Source organism: Nyctereutes procyonoides, unplaced genomic scaffold (genome assembly GCF_905146905.1).
Source record: "Nyctereutes procyonoides isolate TBG_1078 unplaced genomic scaffold, NYPRO_anot_genome, whole genome shotgun sequence".
Taxonomy (NCBI): domain Eukaryota; kingdom Metazoa; phylum Chordata; class Mammalia; order Carnivora; family Canidae; genus Nyctereutes; species Nyctereutes procyonoides.
The window spans coordinates 48826035-48851405 of record NW_026575046.1 but is presented as its reverse complement, the minus strand read 5'-3'; the positions used below and the strand labels follow the sequence as shown (position 1 = coordinate 48851405).

At 40.1% G+C, this 25371-nt stretch overlaps 1 protein-coding gene across 2 annotated transcripts in view; it reads right to left on the bottom strand.

Moving 5' to 3' along the window:
• The window catches only part of CREBRF (CREB3 regulatory factor), a 58229-nt gene extending 33301 nt beyond the window's left edge, over positions 1-24928 (bottom strand). The window contains exons 1-4 of one of the 2 annotated variants that reach the window (XM_055325239.1): positions 24800-24928; positions 5155-5360; positions 3005-3130; positions 222-1308 (exon numbers count right to left, since the gene is read on the bottom strand). In XM_055325239.1, the coding sequence (XP_055181214.1) occupies positions 222-1308; positions 3005-3130; positions 5155-5163 (1222 nt within the window). In that variant the 5' untranslated portion in view covers positions 5164-5360; positions 24800-24928. Of the gene's footprint in view, positions 1-221; positions 1309-3004; positions 3131-5154; positions 5361-23271; positions 23864-24799 lie in introns of those variants that run through there. The other variant, XM_055325240.1, reaches the window with a different exon arrangement.
• Positions 24929-25371: the final 443 nt, after the last annotated feature.

Genomic DNA, 25371 nt, shown 5'->3' with positions numbered 1-25371 from the left:
ATAAGATAAATTAAGAAGCCCTCGAAGAATCAGCCTATGAATCACTATATGAGCAAAAGTGATTATTTTAGAACTGCCTGAATAGAAAAAAAGCAATTATATATCTGAGCCAAGATATTAATTGAATATCTTGAATTGAATCCCCCAAACTAAGATAAAGAAACCATCGATATCTCAATAGGAGAAAGGTCAGTTTGGTAAGCCTCCAAGCATTGCCATACCTGGCTCAGAGAAAGTGTCACTAATATCATCATCTTTGTCATCTTCATAATCCTCTTCCTCTTCTTCTTCCTCCTCATTTTCAGAAAGTTCATGCTCACTACCAAATCCTTCATCATGGTCCTCATCATCAACATCCTCCTCGTCTTCCTCATCTTCTTCAGGACTGCATTTGGTTGGCTGTTCACCCAAGTTGTCGGAGACAAAAAGGGAGTAATTGTGCTCTTCTTTTTTCTGGGATGAATCTGAGACCAATGTGCTGGCAGAAAGGCTGCTACTCTCTCCCGCTGCGATTGACCCAGGACCCTCCTGGGACAGGGGACTGAGTAATAGTTCCTGGGTTTCTTTAAAAGGCAAAGCTGGAGTGGCATGACCCTGAAGAGGCTCCATCCCTTTTTTCTCTGGTCTCTTTGCTACTGCACCACAGTAGCAGGTATTCTCCTTTGCTGCATCTGCGTGAATCTGGCTCAACAAGGGCCGGCTCTGCTGCACTGGGTTGATCTTTACCTTTGCCTTTTTTACATAGTCTTTACATTCAACATGAAAGTTCACCTTTTCGTTATGATACATGTTGGTCTTCACCATGATCTGTGTGCTTGAAGCGGGTTTACTTGCTTTTTGGACACAGTCTGACAAAGGGACCTCAGCCTGAAGAGTCTTAGAAGAACACACAGGGGCAGCTGCTCTGTTTGAGATCTTTTTACTAGGGAATGAAGAGGGCAAGGGATTCTGTTTGACACTGAAAAGTGAATCAGGGTAATAAAGGGAATCGGAAACAGACTGAGAATCCTCACTATTCAGCTGGGCCAAAGTTGGAGTTTTACTTATGACCTCTTCATCTTGGTAAGGGCTAGAAAAGTCATCAAGACCCAAGTAATCCACTTCTTTTGTTCCCCAGATGTCACAGCTAGTTAGTTTGGTGTACTTTGTTAAGTCTTCACAGTATGTATCCCACTGTTCCCAGTTTGAGGTCAAGGCACCCTCATTATCCAGGACATCTGTGAAAGACTCCAGATTTTCAATATCTTTGCAGTCCTCCAAAGAAAGGAAGTTGTCTCTAGGATTCTGTTGATAGTTCATCTCTCTATCCTGAGAAAAGTTTAAAAAAATTACACACCATATTTTAGGAAAGAAATATTCACCTCCATCCTCACACCCATGTACCAAATTGATAAATCATTACTTGACCTCTGTTCTGTTTTATTTTAAGATAAAGGCTATTTACATGTCACTTTACCAGTCCATATAATATCATTTCCTTGGGCAAAAAAAAAGGGGGGGGAATATGTCCCTAGAGAGGCTTAGGTATGGTCTAAATATCAAGGGCTCTTGAACTTTACTATAAACACTCTCCCTGAAAAAGGTTTACATTTCCTGATCTTTGACTTAGAAGGATTTGGGAATCTCCTTTGAAATAAGCTTCAATTACAAAGCAAATAATGACGACCTTACCTTAATCACAGAAGAATCTGTCTTCTTAAGTGAGAACTGAAATATAGAGGCAAAGTGCAAACCAAAGAAGAGTTGAAACTCCATCACAGAAGGATAAGATCTTTGGTAAGCCCTTGTTAACAACGCCTGGGCATGGGAACTACAATACTCCTCAGGAGTGTGATACGCCTCATGAATAGAGATAGGATTTTTAAAATGTCAGTGAGACTGTGCAGCCATTAAAAAGAATGCAGTAAAGGTCTAATGTACTAGCATGAGAGGCCGCTCACCATATGTCTTTACATTAAAAGGATTAAGTTACAGAATACTGTATCTATGAATGTGTCATCCAATTTAAAATACTCATATATTTATATATGAACAGAAAAACTCTGTTAGGAGTACTTATCTTTGGGGAATAGGTTTAGAAGGTGGAGGTTCAGAAAGGAAATAAGGAAATTTTCATTTTTCCAGTTTGTTTTGTCCTGCTTTGATTTTTCCATTTATTTGGGGCTATTCTTGTTTAGTTTTTGCATATGTGTGTGTGTCTGTGTTCTAACAGCTTTAACGAAGTAGTTTGCAGACCACAAAATTCAATACACAAAATTGTATTAAGTGTACAATTCAATGATTCAGTTTTCATATACTTCCATGTTGCTTAAGCCATAATTAAAATTATTTATTAAATGTTCTTAGGAATCGCAGATGTCTATTTATCTTAAGAATAAGTGATAAGAAAAAAAAAAGAATAAGTGATAAGTATACTACTTGGAATTGCTATTTTTACCTCACATTCTCTGTGTTCTATGCTTTGCTCAGTGTTATCATTTCTAAATATCCCCGTTGAAGAGTCCTCTAGGGGTTAGGTATATCAAAAAAGACAGCTTCCCATCCTCATCAGCAAAAACTGGACTTGAAGATATTTAGATATACTTTCCTCTCACATTTTTTTCTTATGTGTATGTGCACATACATGTATATAAAAATACCATATTTATTTGTATAATCGTATACACATTTTTAAATCGCAGTATAATTAACATACACTGTTATATTAGTTTTAGGTGTACAATATAGTGATTCAACAATTCTATACATTACTCAGTACTCATCGTAGTAAGTGTACTCTTAATCTCTTTCACCTGTTTCACCCATCCCCTCATCCACCTCCCCTCCACTCCTCTTACTATTTCCAATGCGTTCATAAAGCCATCTAAAATTACTAGGCTGACAGTCACAAGAACCAAGCTTGACCTTCTTTTTTCTTTTTAGGCATTTATAAATTAAAAACAAGTATATGACAACATTTTTACCCCAAATCAATTAAAGCAGAATCCAAGAAAATGCTACTTACCAGTTCATACATGAAATCTGGATCTGAACTGTTTGCTAAGAGATCTGTGCTCATTAGTGTCTGTTCTGAAAAGGTGTGGCTTCGAAAGGCATCCCCAAAAGGCGGATCCATTCCGCTTACACTAGGCTGCAACAGAATGATTTTAACTTTAGAAAGTTAAAGCCTACTCCAAGGCCAATTTATTACACATAAGCCCTGCTCCCACACCTACTAATTTATTATTTTCACAACAATTCTGTATATTTTCTACTCCTTAGCACATTTGAGAGATTTAACTAGCATTAAGTTGTGAACTTAAATTAGGACAATAATGAAGATGCATTAAAAACAGAAAAAGAAATAGTGACAACTGTTACTAACACCTAACTTCTAAAAACTAAAACTTATTTAGCCACTAGAATCAGCATTCAATACCTAATGAGTACTTTATTCAGCTATAGAACATTTCTTCAAATCCATCTCTAACACCACTCCTTCTTCTAACTCTTCAATGTGGAGAATTCCCTATTTCCTGGGGTCTGCAGACATAGCAAGCTGGTCTTATTCTGTACTCCTAAAGTGAGTCTAGTGTCTTATTTCCCCAAACAAGCTGGAAGACAATTTGGGCACCTCTAGTGCAAACAATGTCTCCAGGAATGTGGTGATGGAGATAGGATCAGCCAACTATCCAAAAATCCTATTGGTGAGACCAGAAACTTGGCATGAGCTCAATAGCCTTAATCTTGATCCCAGAAAAAGGTTATAATTCATTTTGTAATAAATAAGGGAAAAAAGACTTGGCACACAGAGTTGATGCCCCTTTTCTCGCCAAACCCTTTTCCATTTCAACATCTATATAAATCACTCCAGAGGGAAGGCCAGGCCCACACTCCTAAAGCCACCCAAACAAGTGAAAGGCCTCACTCTGAAATCTAACTTGGATGAAGGAAGAAGTTGCAAAGCAATAAAAAATTACCTCTTTGCCTTTTTGTTCTTATTCTGCAAGTTTTTGCTGAAACTTTAAAAAATTCTATTCGTCTATTTGCTTACATTTCCCTATTCATATACTTTCTACTTACCACAGACTGGCCTTCTTACACACTCTCCTATAATGTTTTTCCTCACTGGTACTTCCCAACCCATTCTTTTCTTTCTCTGATTTTCCCCAACCCTATCAAGTCACAAGCTCAAAATAAGAGTGTTATAGCTCTAGCTTCAAGTATTCCATAAATAGGAAATTAAACGCTGAATGGGAAAGAGCTCTAAATCAGTATGTGTAGTGTACCTGGCCCAGGGACTGGGGTGGAGCTAGGCCACTGGTCTTCTTAATATCAGCTAGCAAATCCCCTTTCTTTACCTCTGAGCCACTGGGAAATCCTGGCAAGTTGCTTATTTTCTGTGCTCAAGGCATAATTCTGCCTGGCTCTACATGAAACTACCTAAGAGTTCCTGTCCTCTCCTTATTTCTAGGTTTCTCCTCAGCACTGAACCCAAAGAGGAAAGAGAGTAAGAACTAACCACTGAAGGAAGACAGGAAGAAATCTTATGTGCAGTGGGGACAAACAGGATTTCATTTATTATTTCAATGATTGCCTTACCAGAACTGATCGATTCAAAGTAGTTACCATAATATAAATAGATATAATCATTCTTAGTAATATTTTGTAGGTGTGTTTATGAATATATGTGTGTGTGTGTGTATATATATATATAGAGAGAGAGAGAATATGTATGTGTATGAAAGAGAAAGGTTGAAATCTCTATTTCCTCTTAACTACTTTTAAATTCAATAGGCATAAATGGAAAGGTACGACTGGGAATCAGAAGTAGACAAGGAGATGGAAGTGGGCTTTCTGTGGCAAATTAATTTTCAGGGGAGTTGGGTGAGCCTCCATAAAGCCAGCAGATCCGCCCCCTTTCTAAACAACTTCGCATTCAACGTGCTTCCAGCGTCAAGTTCATTAAAATAATTTCAAAGCTGTAGCAAAAGAGGAAATGAGAGCAATGGAAGGAAGGACACATATTCAGAAATAGCTGAGATCAGAAGTAAAATGTCTTAAAAAGGGAGTTGGTCAAGTTGTGTTAAGATTCAGAGAACTTACAGAACCAGTGGTATTGACTTTCTGCAGTAGGGAAAATATAAAACTTTGCACCTACTCTGTATGATTTACCTGAGGCATTTCCAAGCCCAGATCCTGTGAGTCCGATCCCAAACTTTTTTTTTTCCTCGTTTGTAAATTCCTTTCCAGGTTTACTTTTAATTTCAAGATCAAAGACGATTTTCACAATAAATGGCAGGTTTTCCTGGAATGCCTTCAATTCAAATGCTTGGATCGCTGCTTTTGCTTTTTACTTTTTTAAAAATTTCTGTGTGAATCTGTCAAACAAGAGCACAAAGTAACTTCACTGAACACCATTAAAAAGTTGACCTTTCAAAAATGACATTAACAAAGAACACTTTAAAGGAGTCTTATCGTTGCAATCTCAAGAATTTGGTCATTTCTTAGTATCAACTATTCTGAAATTCATCATTTCTCTCTTTATTTGTTTCTTAAAAAGGACAGGTCAATAACCAATTGGCAACATTAAAAAAAAGAATGAAAACACCCTGACAAAATTAACTGAGGCTTATCTTTTCTTGTGATCTGAAAGATGTATTATACCTAATGTTAGAGTAAAGCTCTTGTTCACTTTATGTTCTATATGAGAAAGTATGTCAGAACACTTAATTCCATCTATTGTATAATCATTACTACAAAACTAATCTACATTTTGTATCTCTTATAAATCTATAAGAGGAGTAATAAACACCTAAAAGTCAACAATGGAATTTAACACATCCTCTGCATTAAATCACATTCATAATGGCATATGCAACATTATGCTTTAAGTTAGAAGTGAAAGCTGTCCTTGAAGTAAGACTTATTACAGTAAGTTTTTAACATGTTTATGCTGTGGGGGAAAATAGGAAAATTTCCATCTGCAGAGGGTTTCAAGGGTTAGATTAAGTAATGATGGCAAATCACCTAGCACAGAGTCTTAATTGTGGCAGAAACTTAAATTTAAATGCTAATTCCCTTTTCCCTCCTCTGTGAAGGCCTTAATTAAGAGTAACTAAACAGTTATATCCACTTCATCATCTATTCCTAGATTAGTGGTCCTCAAAGTGTGATCCCAGGACCAGCAACAACTTGGATTTTGTTACAATTGCAAAATTTTGGGCTCCAGCCCAGACCAACTAAAGCAGAAACTCTGGGAGTGTTTCTCCCAGTTATATGTTTTAACAAGCCCTCTAGGCAATTCTGATTCTCTCTAAAATTTGAGAATCACTGTCTTATACTCAACACCTTGCTCTCATTCAGGCTAGTGCAGTATTGTTTCTTAGATTGATGCAAAAAGCCAAGTTAAGCCAAAGTGCTCCATACGTATCACATCTGGACTAGAGAGGGTTAGAGCAGTACATTGCATCAATTTCAAAGGCCTCTGCAGAACAAGAGATTGTCAACAAGAGAGTAAATAATTGTTCCACTTAATTAGATTAATAAATTGACAGCCATTTCTATTTTCTGGATCTTTGCTAGGCTCACTCCTCTGGTGGGCTGTCATTCCTACCTTGCTGTTCTAGCCTAGGAAACACCATCAAGTGCCCATCCTGGGCCTAGAAACAGATTTAACTATGCATCTCAATCCAATGCCACAGTCTAGGCTCCTGCCAAAGGCCAGTTCTGGTCTGGTTCCATCTTACGCGGTCTCATGCCTTGGTCCTACTGCTGATATATAATCTCAGTTCTGATTCTTCCCTTGATTCCTGTGGGTAACACAGTCAGTTGCCTTTTCCTTCTTTCTTATTTTTAAGGGGTGGGGGAAGGAAGAAGGAGAGAATCTTAAGTGACGTGGGGCTTGATCTCACAACCCTGAGATCATGACCTGAGCCGAAATTAGGAGTTTGATGCTTAACGGACTGAACAATCCAGGTGCTCCAGTGGGTTGCCTTTTCTAGACCTATTTCTTAGACTCCAAAAAGGTATATGACTCAAGTGATGCAATCAGTGAAGTGGGTCAATATAATCCTGGCCTACAACCTGGATCTGGGAAAAAAGTTTGATATTCTCTAAAACATGAGCTTTACCCCTTACTAAGAAACAGGGCTGAAGCCTCAAGAAAAGATTAAATCCTATTCAACAAATACTTACTGCAATCAACTAAAGATACCATCTACCAACAGCTTGGTTTATCAAAACACTACAAAAAAATGGCGAAGTTCTAGTTGTAGCTCTCACTTGCAAACTATATCACAGTGGGTAGGTCAATCTTTCTAAGTCTCATTTTCTCATTTCTCAAAAGAAAACACAACTATTACTAGTTTTCTAGGCACCAAAAATTTTTTAAAAGATTTTATTTATATATTCATGAGAGAGACAGAGAGAGAGGCAGAGACACAGGCAGAGGGAGAAGCAGGCTCCATGCAGGGAGCCCAATGCGGGACTTGATCCTGGTCCCCAGAATCATGCCCTGGGCTGAAGGCAGCGCCAAAAGGCTGAGCCACCCGGGCTGCCCTAGGCACCAAATATTTTAAGCCATAAAACTATAAAATAAAAATGCAAAACAGGTAACCCCACTTTTGAAGTTCATGTTACACCACTTTGCTTTAACAAAGATCTACATTGGTACCTGGTTTTTGCTAACTGAAAGAAATCCAAAGAGGATTTTTGTTTTTATGAAAATAGTGTTACACGTTCATTGTGCATTGGACCCTTACAGAGGCAGCACAGACCCCAAGCAGAGCAGCAGGTGCCCCATCCAACTCCTTCCCTGGGAACCACTCAGCATCTCAGTACAAATCTGCAACAGCTCTGAACTGTGTCTCTGAACATCTGGGCTTTATCTAGATTTATTTTGTGCATACGTTAGCAAGATGTATCCTAAGGTATCATAAAATCCTATGAGAGGTTATTCTCTGGCCTGGGAATGCTCAAAACTTTTACACATAATCAATGGTAAGTGCTTCTCTGCTTTATGCCATTTCCACTTATGAAAGGTTTCATACATAGGAGCCCTCTGCTTTTGCATAACAGGAGAAACCTTTAAATTTTTATTTAAACGCTTAACATCAAAACTAATTTGTCAATGCAGTCAGCAAAAAGAGCACTTGTTTGTAGCACTTGACAGGAGACCTGGAATCCAGTTTTGATGCCATAATTAAAACTAAGCAGCCTTATGAATTTGAGCAAGTTATTTAAATTTATGCCTTAGCACTCAACTGAAGAATCATAATTATTCTCCTCTAACTATATTACAGGGATGTTATGAGAATTGAATGAGATATTAAAGTAGGATGTACTAATAAAATAAATTTGAAAGGTTATTATCATCAATAGGTGTATTTTGCCAATGCTTTCTTTTGATCCACAGCTAGTCCATCTCAGAAACTCAACATCTGTGACAGCTATTGGCAACAGGGTTAAGTGTTTTAAAGACACCAATTCCCAAAGAGAGGGTATCCACCACGTAAAGAGTTGAGCACATTCTTCTGGGATAGTTTGGTTTGTTTTTGTTTTTTTTCCTCCTGGGATAGTTAAGGGTCCTTTGTTGCTTCTTCCAGGCTTTCAGAAAGCAGCAAACAGGATGGGGGAAGGGCCAATTCTCCCCCCAACAGAAGGTCTTTTCATTTTCTAAAACTAATGAGCCAAGATCACAACCAATTATCTTTATCTCCAAGGTTTTGCACCCATTTTCCAAAATGCTTGGTATCATTCTATATGCTTATTGTGAAAAAATCATGAACAAAATTCCCCACCCAGAAATGGAAGGGAAAGAAAAAATATAGGTTTCTACAGCAATTACCATTTTACAGAATCTTCCATAATGATATACTGCTCCCAAACCATCTCCTATACCAGGGAAACATATACAAAGAGTACATTAATGTTTAGATGGCCAAATAACTTAAGTGTAACCACTTGCTTTTTATCAGGATGCCTTCACACTTCTTTGGGCTCAAGAATACCCATATGTTACTCAAAACTTTGATATTAAAGTTACATACTTTAAAAGCAATGGTCTAGGGGATCCCTGGGTGGCGCAGTGGTTTAGCGCCCGGCTTTGGCCCAGGGCACGATCCTGGAGACCCCGGATCAAATCCCACATCGGGCTCCTGGTGCATGGAGCCTGCTTCTCCCTCTGCCTGTGTCTCTGCCTCTCTCTCTCTCTCTGTGACTATCGTAAATAAATAAATTTAAAAATTTAAAAAAAAAAGCAACGGTCTAATTTCCCAATCTGTAATCTAAGAAATATTTGTTTCAAGAAATGTTAAATGGCTATTCAACAAAAAGGGTTATGAAGTTTGGAAAACACATAAAAACTGATATTCTGCCTTTATGCAGGACTTCTTGCAAACCTTAAGGTGCCAGAATGCTAACGTGCATTATAAATCACCAGCAGGTAGCTAGAGGGAGATACAATTTCCCAAACTTACTTGATTCTAAAATCCTCTACCCTGCCCTCAAAAGCAGGCCTCAAGACTAGTGCTATTTAAAACAATGACAACAACAAAATCACAACACCTTAAAGGAAAGGCTAAATTAATTCCCCTAGTTATGAATTCCTTTATAAAAAAAACATTTTATTTATTTACTTAAGAGAGAGCAAAGAGGGAGAGGGAGAGGGAGAGGGAGGAGCAGATTCCCTGCTGAGAGCACGCCCTGGATCACAGCCTGAGCCAAAGGGAGACATTTAACCAACTGAGGTACCCAATGAATTCCTTTTATTTACAACACCCTGGTTAATCAGTTCCCAATAGAGTTTTACAGGTTTTTCAAGGGAGAGAAGATTGTTGTCTATCAGAATATTTGTCAACAGATTTTCTGCACGTGGGCTCATTCAAAACTATTCAACAACAGCTCTCCTAGGCACAGGAAAATATTAACAGAAAACTAGCTCTCTCTGAAACAATGTGATGCAGTTTGGGGTAGGCCACCCCAAAATAGGCCACCCTGGCATATTGTTTTTAATTGAAGTTACTGAAGAAAGAGCTAGTCCAAGAAAGACACCGACCCCCCCCTCTGTCTCCCTGAAAACAAGAAATAAATTTCCCTATGTGCCTTCCTCTACACCTGGGAGATGAAGGCATCATTACCACCAGAGAGGCAATTCAGGGCCAAGAAGGCTGTATAAATAAACCTTGTTATTTCTTCATTAATTTGCTACCCCAAGCCCAAACATCTTTGTCTTGTCAACTCTTAACAGATTTATTGCTTCTTTGTCTAAAAGGTATAAAAGCTGCTGGCTTTGGTCATTTCTTTGAATCTCATATTTTGATGAGCTCCCATATATACGAAATTAATTTTTTTCTCTTGTTAATCTGTCTTGTGTTAATTTAACTATATTAGACTAGCCAAAAAGAGAAAAGAGGAAGTTTTCCTCCCCTACAAATGAAATGGAGCAAATGACTGATTTATGAGCAGCAATGGTGTCACTTGAAGATGGCCACAGCTCAGTATCTTTCATAACCTTTTTTACTAGGTCCTTTCCTGTTTTTTGTTTTTGTTTTTGTTTTTTTGGTTCTCTACTTAAAAATTTGTTGAGGCTTACTATGTACATTAGGCAAGGCAAAAGGTGAAGTAAGAGGATAGATAAGGCCAAAGGACTTTTACAAAACCTCATCCATTGGACTGCTTAAACTACTAATCCAAACTTTGAAAGCCAAACCCAAGAACTAACTAGAGTGCCCCAGACAGCTTAAACACATCCAAGAGCCCCTAAATTTTGCCTCTTCTGAATCTGAGGGTTTCGGCTGATTTCTGAGAGTCCATATGTTTCTAAAAGGTTGAACAATGTAAACCAACTTATAAATGAAAATGTCTTATGAAAAAGCAGATACTATATATACGATGGCCAAAATCCCTACAGCTCCACTTTTATATGGCACTGTTCCCTTTTAGTTAGCTTAAGGAAACTGGCTCCTCACAATAGTAAGCAGCACTTTTGAGTCATCCAATGTTCATCAGAATAGATGTTAAAAAAATTGACACACCCATTAGGATGGTTATTATCCAAAAACTGGAAAATAACACGTCGAGGATATTGAGGAGGATATGGAAAAACTGGAACCTTTGTGCAATGCTGGCAGGAATGTAAAATAAAATGGTGCAGCTGGGATGCTTTAGCAGTTTCACACAAAGCTAAACATGGAATTATCATATGATCCAGCAATTCCACATCTGGGTATATACCCAAAAGAACTGAAAGCAGGGGGATCCCTGGGTGGCTCAGCGGTTTAGCACCTGTCTTTGGCCCAGGGCGCGATCCTGGAGTCCCAGGATCGAGTCCCATATCGGGCTCCCGGCATGGAGCCTGCTTCTCCCTCTTCCTGTGTTTCTGCCTCTCTCTCTCTCTCTCTCTCTCTCTCTCTCTCTCTCTCTCTCTCCCCCTCTCTCTCTCTCTATGTCTATCATGAATAAATAAATAAATCTTAAAAAAAAAAAAAACTGAAAGCAGGGACTCAAACAGATACATGCACACCCATGTCACAGCTACGCTATTCGCAATAATTGAAAGGCGGAAACACCCCTAGTGGCCATTAACAGATCAATGGCTAAACAAAAAATGGTAATACATACAATGGAACATTATTCAGCCATAAAAATGAGTAAAATTCTGATCATGGATGAACCTTAAAAACATTATGCTGAAATAAACCTGACACAAAAGGACAAATATTCCATGATTCCATTTATATGAGGTACTAGAATAGGGAAATTCACTGAACAGAAAGTAGAACAGAGGTTACCAGAGGCTGGGAGAGTTACTGTTTAATGGGTACAGAGTTTCTGTCTAGGATGAGAAAAATGTTCTAGAAATAGTTAAACAAGATTGTCAGTGTCCTTAATGCCATTGAACTGGACACTCAAAAATGGTTTCAATGGAAAAACTTTACAATGAAAAACATTAAAATTTTTTTTGAGGTAAGAAATACCAACACATTTATACCATTATATAGTTCACATACTATGGTTTATTTTGATCTTTCATAATCTTTGTTGCTCATCATTTCTTTCATGTGTGCAGACTCCCTGGGTTCTCTCTCTGTTGTCTTTAAACTGTACCAGATCCACAGTTGTAAGATGTGGTAACTGTCCTGACTCTCAAATGTAAATAATTTTTCCTGAGGCTTAATCCCCAAGTAAAGATGAAAGAGACGAGAGGGGAGGGAAGGGAGGAAAGACCACTGACTTGGCAATTTAAGTTTGTACGGTATGTATATATACCCCAAGAAGCTCCCGTTTGGCAAGAAAGACAGTTTATCAGTTTGCCCAAGTTCCTTAGCTGACCAGGACCCATTAGCCACATTCAACCCATCCTGCCATACTTCTTATGTCCCACTCAACAATTCCTTTCCTTTTGAAAAGGACACAGCAAAACAGTAAACAAAATAGTTCTACTAAACAATAGTTTTTCAGATGCTTGGTGAATCAAGCCACTACCTGGTTCATAGCAGAGCAGAAATCAGAGATCCACAAATCCCTATACCACTGAGGAAGTAGATGCTGCTCATGCAAGGTACACACTGGGTGAATGGTGGTTGCCACATTCTCCCTTTACTATGTGATATAAATCCTATGAACACAACTCCAAGTGAATCCCTGTTCACTACCCTTCAACAGCAGTTCTCTGGACTCCAAAATATAGAAAATAGGTAAATACACTTCAAACTAGATGATTATGGTTTCGGTCTGGAATTATTAGCAAAAGACCCCCATTATTTATTTTCCAAACCCTGCTGCTGCAGGTCTTGAAGACAGAGGAAGGTAAAGAGAGAGAAGACATATCTTTTCCCTCAGATTAGATAAGAAAAGATGATTTTCCTAGCCAAGCAGTACTCATCATCACACTATAAGCAGATAATGATCCTTTTACCATACTGCTTTGTGGACTCTCTATCCTTGGGTCAATCCAATAGTCCCCTTTTATCTTCACACTCAAGAAAGTTTTAAAAATATGGGGGTTGAGTTAGGTTTGCCACCTTTAATTAAACAAAATAATTACATTTTACTGAGACTCCTGAAGAGCTAAGAAAAGATACTGAATCTCAAAAATATCTCTCCTTAGAATGCAATCTTGGAGGAAGACATAAGACCTCTCAGAATTTTATTTGATTCCTTTCCAAAGGCTTCTGCCCAACTTTAATCTCTTGCCTACAAAGACAACATATGGGAGCTTAGTTAAAACTCTTTGGGAACCAAAAAGAAAGAGCATTAAAGCAGGAGTCCAGATCAATGTGAGTTGAACAGGAAGAGCTACTTTTTATTTCTTAAACTATCAATTACACAACAGTAGGGGCTTCCTGCAGCATTGATACTTGTCAATTAAGTTGTTTGGAGCAAAGAGTAAGAGCATGGGACAGTTTAAGACAGAACCAAAGAATGCATTTTTAACCCCAGCCACACTTGGTTACCACTGGCAACAAAATATTCACAGTCTATATTTGTATCACTGTTTATAGACTACAAGGCACACTGTTATGCCCTGTCATTTGATAAAAAAGACTTGGGAGTAGTAGTTAGGGTACATATTAGCATCACTGCTATCTCCTACCCTCTGCCCAACCATTTTTACATTAACAAAAAAAGTTCAGCAAGGATAAGAGATTTATCTGAGGCCATTCAGTAAATGCCTCTGTGCAAACCTATCATTATAGAGACCATCTCTACTTGCAGTGCCTCTTCTCCAGAAGACTCCCAAATCTACATCTTCAATCTAAATGCATGAATGCACAGAGCCTTGCCATCTGAGAACCAGGTATTTCCATGGTCATTCAAATAGCATGACCTCAGACACAGCATGCCACCTCTCTCTTCAAACATTTCCATTCTGTCAGTAATCGCATCAAGTCTCAGACATCCAGGCTTAGAACACTGATCTCAAACCTGACTCTTTTCTTTCTCCTCCCCAACACTTTGTTAAATCACGCCAGTTCTCTTTAACAAAGATATGCTGGCCACTTACCTTGTACTCAGCACACGTGCATCTATTTGTCTTTGCCCTTCCCACTTTCTCAACCCTTACTTTGACCTCATCATTTTATATTTACCATTCCAATAATTGCCCTACAGATGTTCCTTTCGCCAGCCCCTCTCTTTCCAGCTTTTATGTTCCATTTTCTCCCTAAACAACCACTTCGTATTAGCACTGTGCTCATAAGTTTTCAGCAACTCCCAAAGATTTCTTGGATAATGGTCAAAATACTCAGATATGATGAAACTATCTTTCCAGTCTATTTTCCACTACTGTCCTATAACTCTAATATTAGCTTGATCTTATAATCCCACCAAAATCCTTGAGGTACTTACTATCCCACTTCACTCCACTCAGAATTTCCAAAAGTGAGGCTCTAGCCTTTCATGCCTTTGCTCACAATGGTTTTTCTTTTCCTCCTCCCTAATATCTTGTCTCCACTACTAGACTGTAAAGAGAACAACCATTACATCCCATCTCTATTTCACTACAGTGCTAAAAGCAATGCCTTGTCCAGCACAGGAATCCACACAATAGTTGACAATGAGTGGGAAATCCTCTAAGACCACAGGTCCTTCTGGATAAGGAGGAGTCAGAGGTACAACTTTGTTCACATACAAAGAGGACACTGCAAAGAAGTCACTCATTTAGTATACAGCTGACCCTTGAATAACAGGTTTGAACAGTGTGGGCCCACCTGTATGTGGATTTTTTTTCAGTAAGTAGAGTATAATACTGTACATGTATGCTCTCTTCCTTATGATTCTTAATATTTTTCCAGCTTACTTTATTGTAAGAATACAGTATATAATATAAACAAAATATACGTTAACCAAATGTTTATGGATAACATCTGGTTATCCATATCTGGTCAACAGCAGGCTATTAGTCAAGTTTTTGAAGAGTCAAAAATTATCTATGAGTTTCAACTGCATGGAGGTGGAGGGGGTCAGTGCCCCTAACCCCCATATTGTTCAAAGGTCAACTGTATATTTATTAAGGACCTTTTATGTGCTCTGAAATTATCTAGTAGTTAGCACATTAATTTGAGTCTTGAACCACTATGGTATCACATGATAAAAACACTTAAAATTGTGCTCCTGAATTGTCTTTTAGACTTCCAGGAAAAGCATTATTTGAATTTCAGTCAATTCTGAAGACTCAGAATTCTCAGAGAGAATTCTTGTCTAGTGAGGAGAGAGTAGTAGAAGTAGGGTTAAAATTTATTTAAACCAACTGAATCCAGGCATTGGGACTGATACATGTTACACACTGTTCCCTCTCTCCCCACCCCCATTTTTAATTAAAACAAAGTATTTTATGCAGATTAAACACTAAAATTTAAAGAATCATTTAGTTTTCTGAGCTGTTCAGCAGAAATCTACAAAATGTAAAAAAAGAACAGCAGGGTTAAAGACAGCAGCATAGAAACAGACAGTGGTGCAAGCAAACACACTTGAGCCATACTGGAATATTCAAGGGGAATAGCTTTCCCAAGACACTTGGGATGTACTCTAACAACTTCAGCACTGCTGTTTAACCACTGAGCCACCCAGGCATCTTCAGCACTGCTGTTATCAGAGATCTAGGCTCTCCCTTTAACTTTATTGTCTCCTCTCTCCTTTCTCAGATTTGACTTTTCAAACCTAGCAAAAATATACACAACAGTTTTGAAATCTTCTTCAAATTCCTTCCCATTGTGTGAAATGGGCTATACCACTGGCATAGGACTACAGAACAGCTAGTACATGGGTTATGGGCATAAGGCTACAAAGTGGTTGTGAATAGTTTTGCAGTCATTTCTTTCAACACTGAGAAAGGATGGCTGCCTCTTTGGCTCTGATAATCCTAAAGGATTGCTCTGTGAGAAGCAAACTCTAGATAAAAGATAAAAGGTTCTGCATTATGAGTATTTGGAATTTTATCCTGGATTCTTACTTGCCTTCTTTTACTTGTAAATAAAAGAATTCCCTGTCTTACTTTGCAGGGATTTTGTGATTCACAATAATATGTGCCCTGAACAAAAGAGATACTCAATAAATTGTGGGCTATTTTTTATTCTAAGGTTCCTTCCTTGTTATAAACATACTCCTGGAGTGTTGCAGCGACCAAAGTGTAAGACTCAGAATCCTAGATTGTCTAAATTCCACACTCAATTATCACAAAAACTCAACTGCTTGGAACCAGGGTGGATAGGAATCTGTAGGCAACACAGGTGATTTAACATCCCAGCCCTGGCTTCATGAGGGTCAATACCAATTATGCTGGTTTAATCAGCAAAAAGAATCTTTGGATTCACAAAATAATTCATAAAGCTGCAAACTAGTCATCTCTGTACACAATAAAGAACTGGCAAGAAGAGGCACCTGGCTGGCTCAGTCTGTGGAGCATGCGACTCTTGTTCTCGGGTTTGTGATTGTTCAAGCCCTACACTGGGTGCAGAAATTACTTAAAAATTAAAAAAAATTTTTTTTCTTAAAAAAAAAAAGACTTGGCAAATAAATCATAAGGGGGAACGGCTTCTTCAGAGAGATTATGGCTCTAATTGTTCAAACAACCACATATAGCTTTTTTATAGTTATACTGGTTTCACGAGAGATTCTGGTAGCCTAAGGGAATGAACTTACACAAAATTTATCTTTCATATCCGTAACACATTCCACAGTTTCTAATAAATACAAACACAAAGTTTATACTGTACTTGTCTCAACAGGATTCACAATAAACCAGAAAAAAGAGATGGACTACCCCAATTGCTGGGAAAACAGAACCATGAAAGGAATCAGCAGCTATCAGAGGAAAAGTACAAAAAGTAACAAGAACCTGATCCCATCCTCCCCTCAGAATTCTTATATCCTGCCTATCAGAGGAAAGAATAAAATTCATTTATGGCAATTCTTTAGTTTTTTAACTTGAGTGACTGGACCACTAGCAACACATTTTGCTAAGCTATTAAGGGAGTAGAGTCCCAAGATGGTCACTCTTATCAGGACTGTATACGTTTTAAAAGGAAATACAAAGCTACCTGAAGATTTAAAGGCCTCAAAGTGGACCACTGCCACGAATTGATGCCTACAGAAGGGGTTTGTTCCACTCACACTGGTATTTTAAATTTTAACTTCCAGCATTTCAGTTGGAAATTTCATATAAAATTTCTGAATCCTGTTAACAAATGCCACTCTCTTGGGGAAAAAAGAAAATCACTGGGTACATATTCCCAGCAAGATCCCTTGAGCTGAAATGAACTCTCTCTTTAAACTGGCCTGTGCTCTCCAGCTTGCTCCCATCTCCACCAGTCCCATCTTACAGTTGAGGTGCCTGTACTGACACTGTTAAAACCACAGCACCAGCAAAAAGCCTGCTAGTGAACTAGTTAACCCCAGAACTTTCACTCTTAAGCACTCTGCCACTAGACCTCCAAATAAAAGAGAGTTAATAAGGAGAGAAGTATTTAAAAGACCTGTACGTGAATGTTTATAGTAGCTTTATTCAGAACAGCCTAAAATCTGGAAGCAAACCCAAAATGGATGGGCAGATTGTGGTACATCCATACAATAACAAGTACTCAACTGATACTTGAAATGGCATGAAATCAAAAAAGCATTATTAACATTAAAAGTAATCATACTCAAAAGACAACACATGTTCTATGACTGCATTTAAATGAAATTCCAGGAAAGACAAAACCATAGCAATAGGAAGTAAATCAGTGATTTGGGCAGGGGTGAAGCAGGGTCATGAGGGAACTTTTGTGGTGATGGAAGTGTTCCATATCATGACTATAGAAATACTTTAGATGACTGCCTAGGTTTGTCAAAACTAAAAATCAGGTGAACTTTATTTTATGTAAATTATTAACTACTCAGTAAAGCTGAGGTGTTTAGAAAACACTAAAACTACAGAGAAGAGTACTACCATCTCTACCTGGGTAAGCTTGGGAAAACTTCAGGTAAAGAGTTGAATTGGATCTTCTCACGTAACAATTTTAAGATGCATAAGAAGTAGAAAACACAGCATAGGAGTGGTTATATTCTGCACTGTAGCCTATGAGAAATGGCATCTCTGAATACAAAGCAAAATGCTTCATAAAAGGAAATTCATAGAGATGGATAATGAGTACTGGGAAAGGTATCAAAGATAAGCTGATCTCACAAGATTTCCCAAAAGGGAATCAACTCAGACATACGTTGCTATTCAAATGTAAAGAAGCTGACAGTGTGAAACAACGTTTTTGTTTTTATTTTTTATTTTTTTAAAAGATTTTATTTATTTATTCATGAGAAAGAGAGAGACAGAGACACAGGCAGAGGGAGGAGCAGGCTCCATGCGGGGAGCCTGATGTAGGACTCAATCCCGGGACTCCACTCCAGGATCATGCCCCGGGCCCAAGGCAGACACCAAACCCCTGAGCCACCCAGGGATCCCACATTTTTGTTTTTAAATAAAACAAAAATGTTTTTTATTTAATGTTTTTTATTTAAATTTTTTTTAATTTTTTTAATTTAAATTTAAATTTTTTAATTTAAATTTAAATTTTTTAATTTAAATTTAAATTTTTTAATTTAAATTTAAATTTTTTAATTTAAATTTAAATTTTTTAATTTAAATGTTTTTTATTTAATGTTTTTTATTTAAAAACAAAAATGTGGGATCCCTGGGTGGCTCAATGGTTGAGCATCTGCCTCTGGCCCCGGGCGTGATACGGGGGTCCTGGGATCCAATCCCATATCAGGCTCCCTACAGGGAGCCTGCTTCTCCCTCTACCTACGTCTCTGCCTTGCTCTGTCTCTCATGAATAAATAAATACAATCTAAATAAAAAAATAAAGCAAAATGAAGAGGAAAAGTCAGAGTCAAAAAAAAAAGGGGAAAAGAAACCCAAAGGGAATAAAGAAAGGGATGGAAACCAGAAGGTGAGATAAAGGCAAGGGACACATTAGATCAGAATAAAAAGTACCTCCGTACTGATATATTACAGGAGAAAAGAGAGGTGTGTCAGGCCTTGATGAAGGACTAAAAGAAAAACTAAAAATGATGGGAAAAGAGACCATCTAATCAAAGTCAGAGCTACAAAGAAACCAGAGACCTGACAGTGTAGAGCAGGCCTAGGAGAAGTAGGACAAGAACACAAAAGAAAACAACAAAAAAAGCCCTTTCCTCCGAAATCTCACCAAGGAGTCTCCTCCTCCTCCTCCACCTACCCCCTCTCCATGGCCCCGCCTTACTTACGTAAGCTTTCTCAAATCCAAGCCCACCCTAAACATCAATATATATCTTTTTATTTTTTTAAGTAGGCTCTATAACCAATGCGGGGTTCAAACTCATGACTTTGAGATCAAGAGTCGCATGCTTCACTGAGCCAGACAGGTGCCCCACATATAGCTTTTACACCTCCTTGACTGGACTAGAACTGGTCTTCCAGTTCAAATGGACCTTTTCTGTGAAGCTTCTCCAACCTTCCCAGGCAGAGTTAGTAGCCCATCTTCCGTATTTTCAGAACGTGCTGTTCTAAAAATGATCCTACTATTGGAACTGCAAGGTCTTGTTTCCTCTATTAGTCTGCAGGCAATTCTAGTAGAGGATTCAATAGTAAGGACAAAAACCCTTACTAATAAGCATTTCAAAAAACTGTAAAGTCCTTTTATAAGTAGGAAATTTTACACATCTTATACAACACAAGTAAGCTAGAAGCCTTACTGAATTCTACAGTGAATCTTCTGAATGAGTTACACATGCCCCTACCCCTAGTTCCTCCCCATACCAAAGACTTTTCCTGAAAGTTTTATTTTTGTAATGCTTTAAATTTCTGTTGAATGGCAAAAATATAATGGAGAAGGCAAACTGCATCAAAAATAGCATACAGCAAAGAAGAAAATTCCCCTCTAAAATAAAAAAAAAGCACCTTAAACTCTCAAAGACAGAATATTACATACTAAAGAAAATAAATGTACAAAAAGAATCTGAAGAAAACTGGAGGACACAAAATCAGCAAGTTCATAATGCTTTCATGGGAAACCGTCCACATCAACAATACATAAAACACAACTTTGTAACAAAAGATGTAAAAGGGCTTGGTGTTAAAAGGACAGAATAGTAGCATGATCTGAGTAGCTGGGAATTAGTGGGGAGATGAATGATTTAAAAAGTTGTTTGGGGAGGGGAGTTCCATTCCAATGTAGATTTTGGAAGAAAAGTCATGAACTGGTGAAAAACCATACAAGGTTTGGCTAGCAAGGCAATGGGATGGTACTGTAGTCACCATGTATCATTAGAGTCCCCTGCAACAAACTCTTTCCATGTGCTCCCCACTGGGGTAAATTAGACTTATTAACAAGAGTGATTTTACAGTGCCTCCCCCCAAGATGAGAAACACTGCTATATAGATGAACAATTGTTCCAAACCTCTAAGAAATAAGAGGTTCCACTCACATTTGCCAAACATTCAGAGATCCAAGTGTGCCAAGAGCTAATGACGAATCCAAAGGACAAAACGCAGGTTTTGTGTGTGTGTGTGTGTGTGTGTGTGTCTGTCTGTCTGTCTGTATGCACACGCTTAGAAGGAATATTCAACAAGTCTAATGGAATGTATCTGAAAAAAATCGACAAAAGAATTCAAGGGAATTTTAAACATCATCAAAATAGCTTTTCCATAAACCTTCTCAAAAGAAAAGGGTCAATTTTTAAATGAAGGCTTTTTGTTTGAGCAGATGGTGATTAATTCCTCCCTTCTAAGCCCAACATCTCTACTAATAGTAGACTGACTTATTACCTTCCAGATAAGCAGTTTTTAACAATACATCCATTTAAGAATTTCTTACATAAATGAAGCACTAAAAGGTGTCAGGAACATGGGGAGGCACTGGGGATATAGAAATAAAGAGGCAGAATCTGACTTCAAGTGGCTCACCAGGCAGATGACATAAATGGATAAGTATCATACTGTGGTACAAGCGCTAATAAAGATAAACTTAGGGGTGCCTGGGTGGCTCAGTAGGTTAAGCGTCTGCCTTCGCTAAGGTCATGATGGTCCTGGGATCAAGCCCTATGTTGGGCTCTCTCTGCCTAGCAGGTAGTCTGCTTTCTACTCCGCTCTCCGCCCCCCGCCCCAGCTCATGCTCTTTGTCTCTGAAATAAATAAAATCTTAAAAAAAGATAAACTGAGAGACAATTAAAACAAAAGAAAGAAAACTGAATGGAGATTTGACAAGTGGTTCCAAGCAGCTGGAAGTATTAGCATATTCAAAGTACAAAACCTACAGAATACAATAACTGACAATTTCCCAATATCCCACTAAAAGATAGAAAACATCATTAATCTCTCCCATTACAAATTAATAAACTGAATTACCCACAGTAATTCAGACAAATAGTAGGTGAAATAGAATTAGAAACAAGGTTAACAGGCCATATAATGCTTTTCAATCTTAAGAGGTCAATATATTCCTTCTCAACTGTCAGGCTTGCACTTAAAACCCAGTTCAAGTCAACAAAAGTGGAGGATTAACACCTAGAAACAATGCACAAAGCTATCCATGAAAAAATTAAATATTTGCCTATGTAATATTTTAACGTTTTGGCATCTCTGCTTCAGTTGGCATTTAGCACCACTTCACATTTTTCCAAGGAAGTGGACGGGTAACAACCTGTATCTTTTGGGATCTTGTCTGAAAAGGTATCCTACCCTATTTAGGTAATTCTACAAACAACCTCAGGCAACGGCACCATCAGTGTAGCTTCCAAATCAACTGTATGCTATATATAAGAACTAATAGTATTAACTATTCATTTGCCTAATATCTCTTCAAACAGCTGTAAACAGTTTTGTTAGGAATGATACACTAATTGTACTTTTAGACATCAGTAAGACCCTACCCTTGACTATATTAAGGTTCTTAGGTATCATATCTTAAAAAGCAAAATTTTCAATCGGAATGCATTGAATAAAATAAACAGGACTTAATATTCCAACATTTGCTTTAAAAGATTTTCCAGGGGCACCCGGGTAACTCAGTGGGTTAAGCGTCTGACTATTGATTTCAGCTCAGGTCCTGATGTCAGAGTCACGTATGTGTTCCCCATGTTGTGCTCCACACTAGGTGTGGAGCCTACTTTTAAAAAGTAAAAAAAGTAAGCATTTTTTTAGGAAAACATCTTTTTACAAATGAAAAAAATATATATAATACAATGCTGTCATGTGCTCTTATTCTAAAAATTCTTCAAGGCAAGAGATAATATACATTCTACAAATGCTCAAATTACTACCTGAAGTGCACGTTTACATGTTCTGCAGTATCTTTACATTTAAGTAATTAAAACCTAGTGGCTGATGTCTTAGTACAGGGGTTGATAAACTACAACCTTCAACCACAGCCTGTTCCTGTAAACATATTTTATTAGAATACAACCCCAAACATACTATGTTTTCATGCTATTATTTGCAGAGCTGAGTAGCTGTGACAGACTACATGGCCCACAAAGCCTAAATATTTACTTTTGACCATGAACAGAAAAAAAATTTGTCAACTCCTATCTTAAAATCATCAGTCTAATGACCTGACAAATTATGTCTAGCCTAAGAGTTTATCTAGCCTGGAAGATTGAACCACTGAATACAATCAAAGAGAATTCCTCCCCCAAATATCCAAGTCAAAACTCACAGGGAAACAAACCTCTGCTGATTAATTCCAAGTCATATAATTGTCAATTCTGACTACACACTACACTTTAAAAGCAAATGGTGGATTTAGTTTAAGTTATATTTAAGAACTAAAGTCTATTAAAAAAACAGGGGTTATATTTTTACATATCATTCTTAATACCACTGAGTCAAGCATGTCAAAAACAATACAGAAATCGACAAATCATTTATTTACCGATTTTTTTTCTCCAGTTAATGTAACAGGAGAAAGTGCAAATTCTCAAATACAGTCAACTCCTGAATGCCCTCTGCACGATACCCTAAGTGCATCAACAAGTGCAAGTCACAGGTTGTAAAGTGATGTTATCATAAAGCCACATCAACCATTTAATGAGGCTGACAGGATGTCAAAATAATCAGGAAACAAAGTAAAATAACTGATTTCCTAAATATTCATACCATTTCCCCTTCATCTTTGGTGTTTTCCCAGCTATTTTGGATGAAAAGAAAATGGTAAAAAAATATTTAAAAGTACAACCAAGTGACAACCCGTTTACCACGGATCACCAGATTGACGTAAAAGTCTTATTTTCTGCTTTTAAAAAAGAAGTCAGTCAGATTTTGATCCTATTCCTCACCTGCAGGGTAGTCACAAGACAAAGTCCTAAAAGAACCTTCAGATCTAAATAATTTTCTCAAGGCTCGGTTTTCTTACGAAGTTGATTCACATGAGCTACAAATTCACGTAGGCAGGAAGGGCAAATTACTACTAGGACCAGGACTAGAAAGTGCGGGGGCGATCTTTAGAAGGTACCCTGATGAAAAAATGGAAACCCCACCCAGCTGTTAGCAACTTTCTCGGCTTTTTCTAGTCCTGGTTTTCCGTGCAAAATCCAGAGAAGCAGAACTTCCTCCTCACTGCCTGTCTTTATGTGAGGCCTTGTGCCGAAATTCAGACCGCTAGTTACCCAAGTACCTTCTTAAGGCTCAAGCCCGCTCAGAGACAGCAAAAGGGTTTGCTTTCTTGGGCTAGAGGAGAGCAATTACAGGGTTTGGCGGCCGTGTTTGTCAGGAAGGGTAGGGCCGAGAAAGAGGGAGAATCCAAAGATTGAGCTCCATCTAGTCCCAGGAACCACCCCCAGGGGCGGCTAGACTGCCCTCGGTACTTCCCTGCCTCCTCTGCTCTGGAGGGGAGAGCGGCGGGTCGGGGTCTGGCTCCCCTGAGCTACTTCCTGGTCCGATGGGACTCGCCTTCGGACACCCGAAACGCCCCCGGCCCGGCTCCCTCGCCCTTTGCCCTGTCTCCTCCCCTCCCAGTGACCCACCACCACCGGTCCCCTCCCATCTAACATGGCCGCCTCGCCCGGCCCACCCCCGGCACAGCCTAACCAATTGGGGGCCCCGCGGCACCGCCTCCCCCGCGGCCATTGGCACGGCAGCCTGGGCCCGCCTGCGCCATTGGACGGCACGGCCTGCCACTCCGCGCCGAGGGCTCCGCCTACGAGCCGCTTCAAGCTGCTTTGAGAAGACATATAAACAAATCCCGGAGGGAGGCCCCTCTAGCCCGTCTCTGGGGCGGAGACGGGAAGGGGGAGCGGCTACCCCAGAGACACCCCTGCCTGGGTCCCCTTCCGCCCCCCGCCGGCGCTCCCTCGCCTCTTCCCTGCCCGGTTCCAACCTTCGTGGCCCCGGCCCTTCCTCACACGCCCCTCTCTCTCCTCCCCCGCCAGCCTCGCCTCCCCTCCCTTCTCCGGCCCCTCCCACCCGCTCGCTTCTCTGACAGGCCGGTTGCCGGCAGCCACGGCCCCGGGCTCCGAGGCGGCAGGGAAGGGCCGGACGGCCTGGCAGGGCAAACGCCTGGCGTTGCCCACCCCTGGCCTAGCTTGCCGCCCACCCGTGGGCCCCCTCTACCGCCGCCCCGCGCTTTTATATAACTGCCCCGGGCCGGGGGTGGGGGAGGGGACCCGGAGACCCCGTGACCGGCAGGCGGCAGCCTGAGGCCCGCGCGCCCCCAGAGTCGGCCCTGGTCCCAGCCGCCCCGCGCCGGCCCGGCTCAGAGCCCCGGCGCTGCCGCCTCGTAGGCCAGCGGCCCTCCTCCGCCCCCCGCCCGGCTGGTCCCCCAGCCCAGGATCCGGCGGGCTCCGGGCGGAGAGCAGCGGAGCTCACCTGTGGGTGCGGGGGCGGCTCAGGGGCTGGGTCGGCTTCCGCTGCAGGGGCCGCGGCCCCTCTCCATGCTGCCTCGGTTTGTTTTGTTTATGTCCTTCCTGACGGGTTCCCGGAAATCGCGTGACTCGCCCCCCTCACGTGGGCCGCGGCGAGGAGGAGGAGGGAGGCGGAGGCCCGCCGGCCTCCGGCCAATCGCGAGGCGTTCTGCGGCCCGGCCAATCAGGAGCTCGGTCCGGCCGGCCACCTCTGTCACGTGACGCCGGAGGGGCGGCTTGCCGGGAAAACCAGGAAGAGGGGGCGGAGCGGGGGCTCGGCGCCGGCCGCGGCCGCGTGGGCGTGGGCCGTCTTCGATACGGAGCCGCGCTCACGTTTGCAGACAAGGTTCGTGTACAAAAGCGCTCCCACCCGGCGTTTATCTGATCTCACAGCTACACGGTGAGGCCCGCATGGCCGTACACCCATTTATATTTATGTTTACGCCCACTTGCATTAACATTCTAGGTTCAGTGAAACTCGAGGGGGGCTGCGGGACCAGAGGGCACTGATTTGGGAGAGGGACTGTTGCAGCTGCT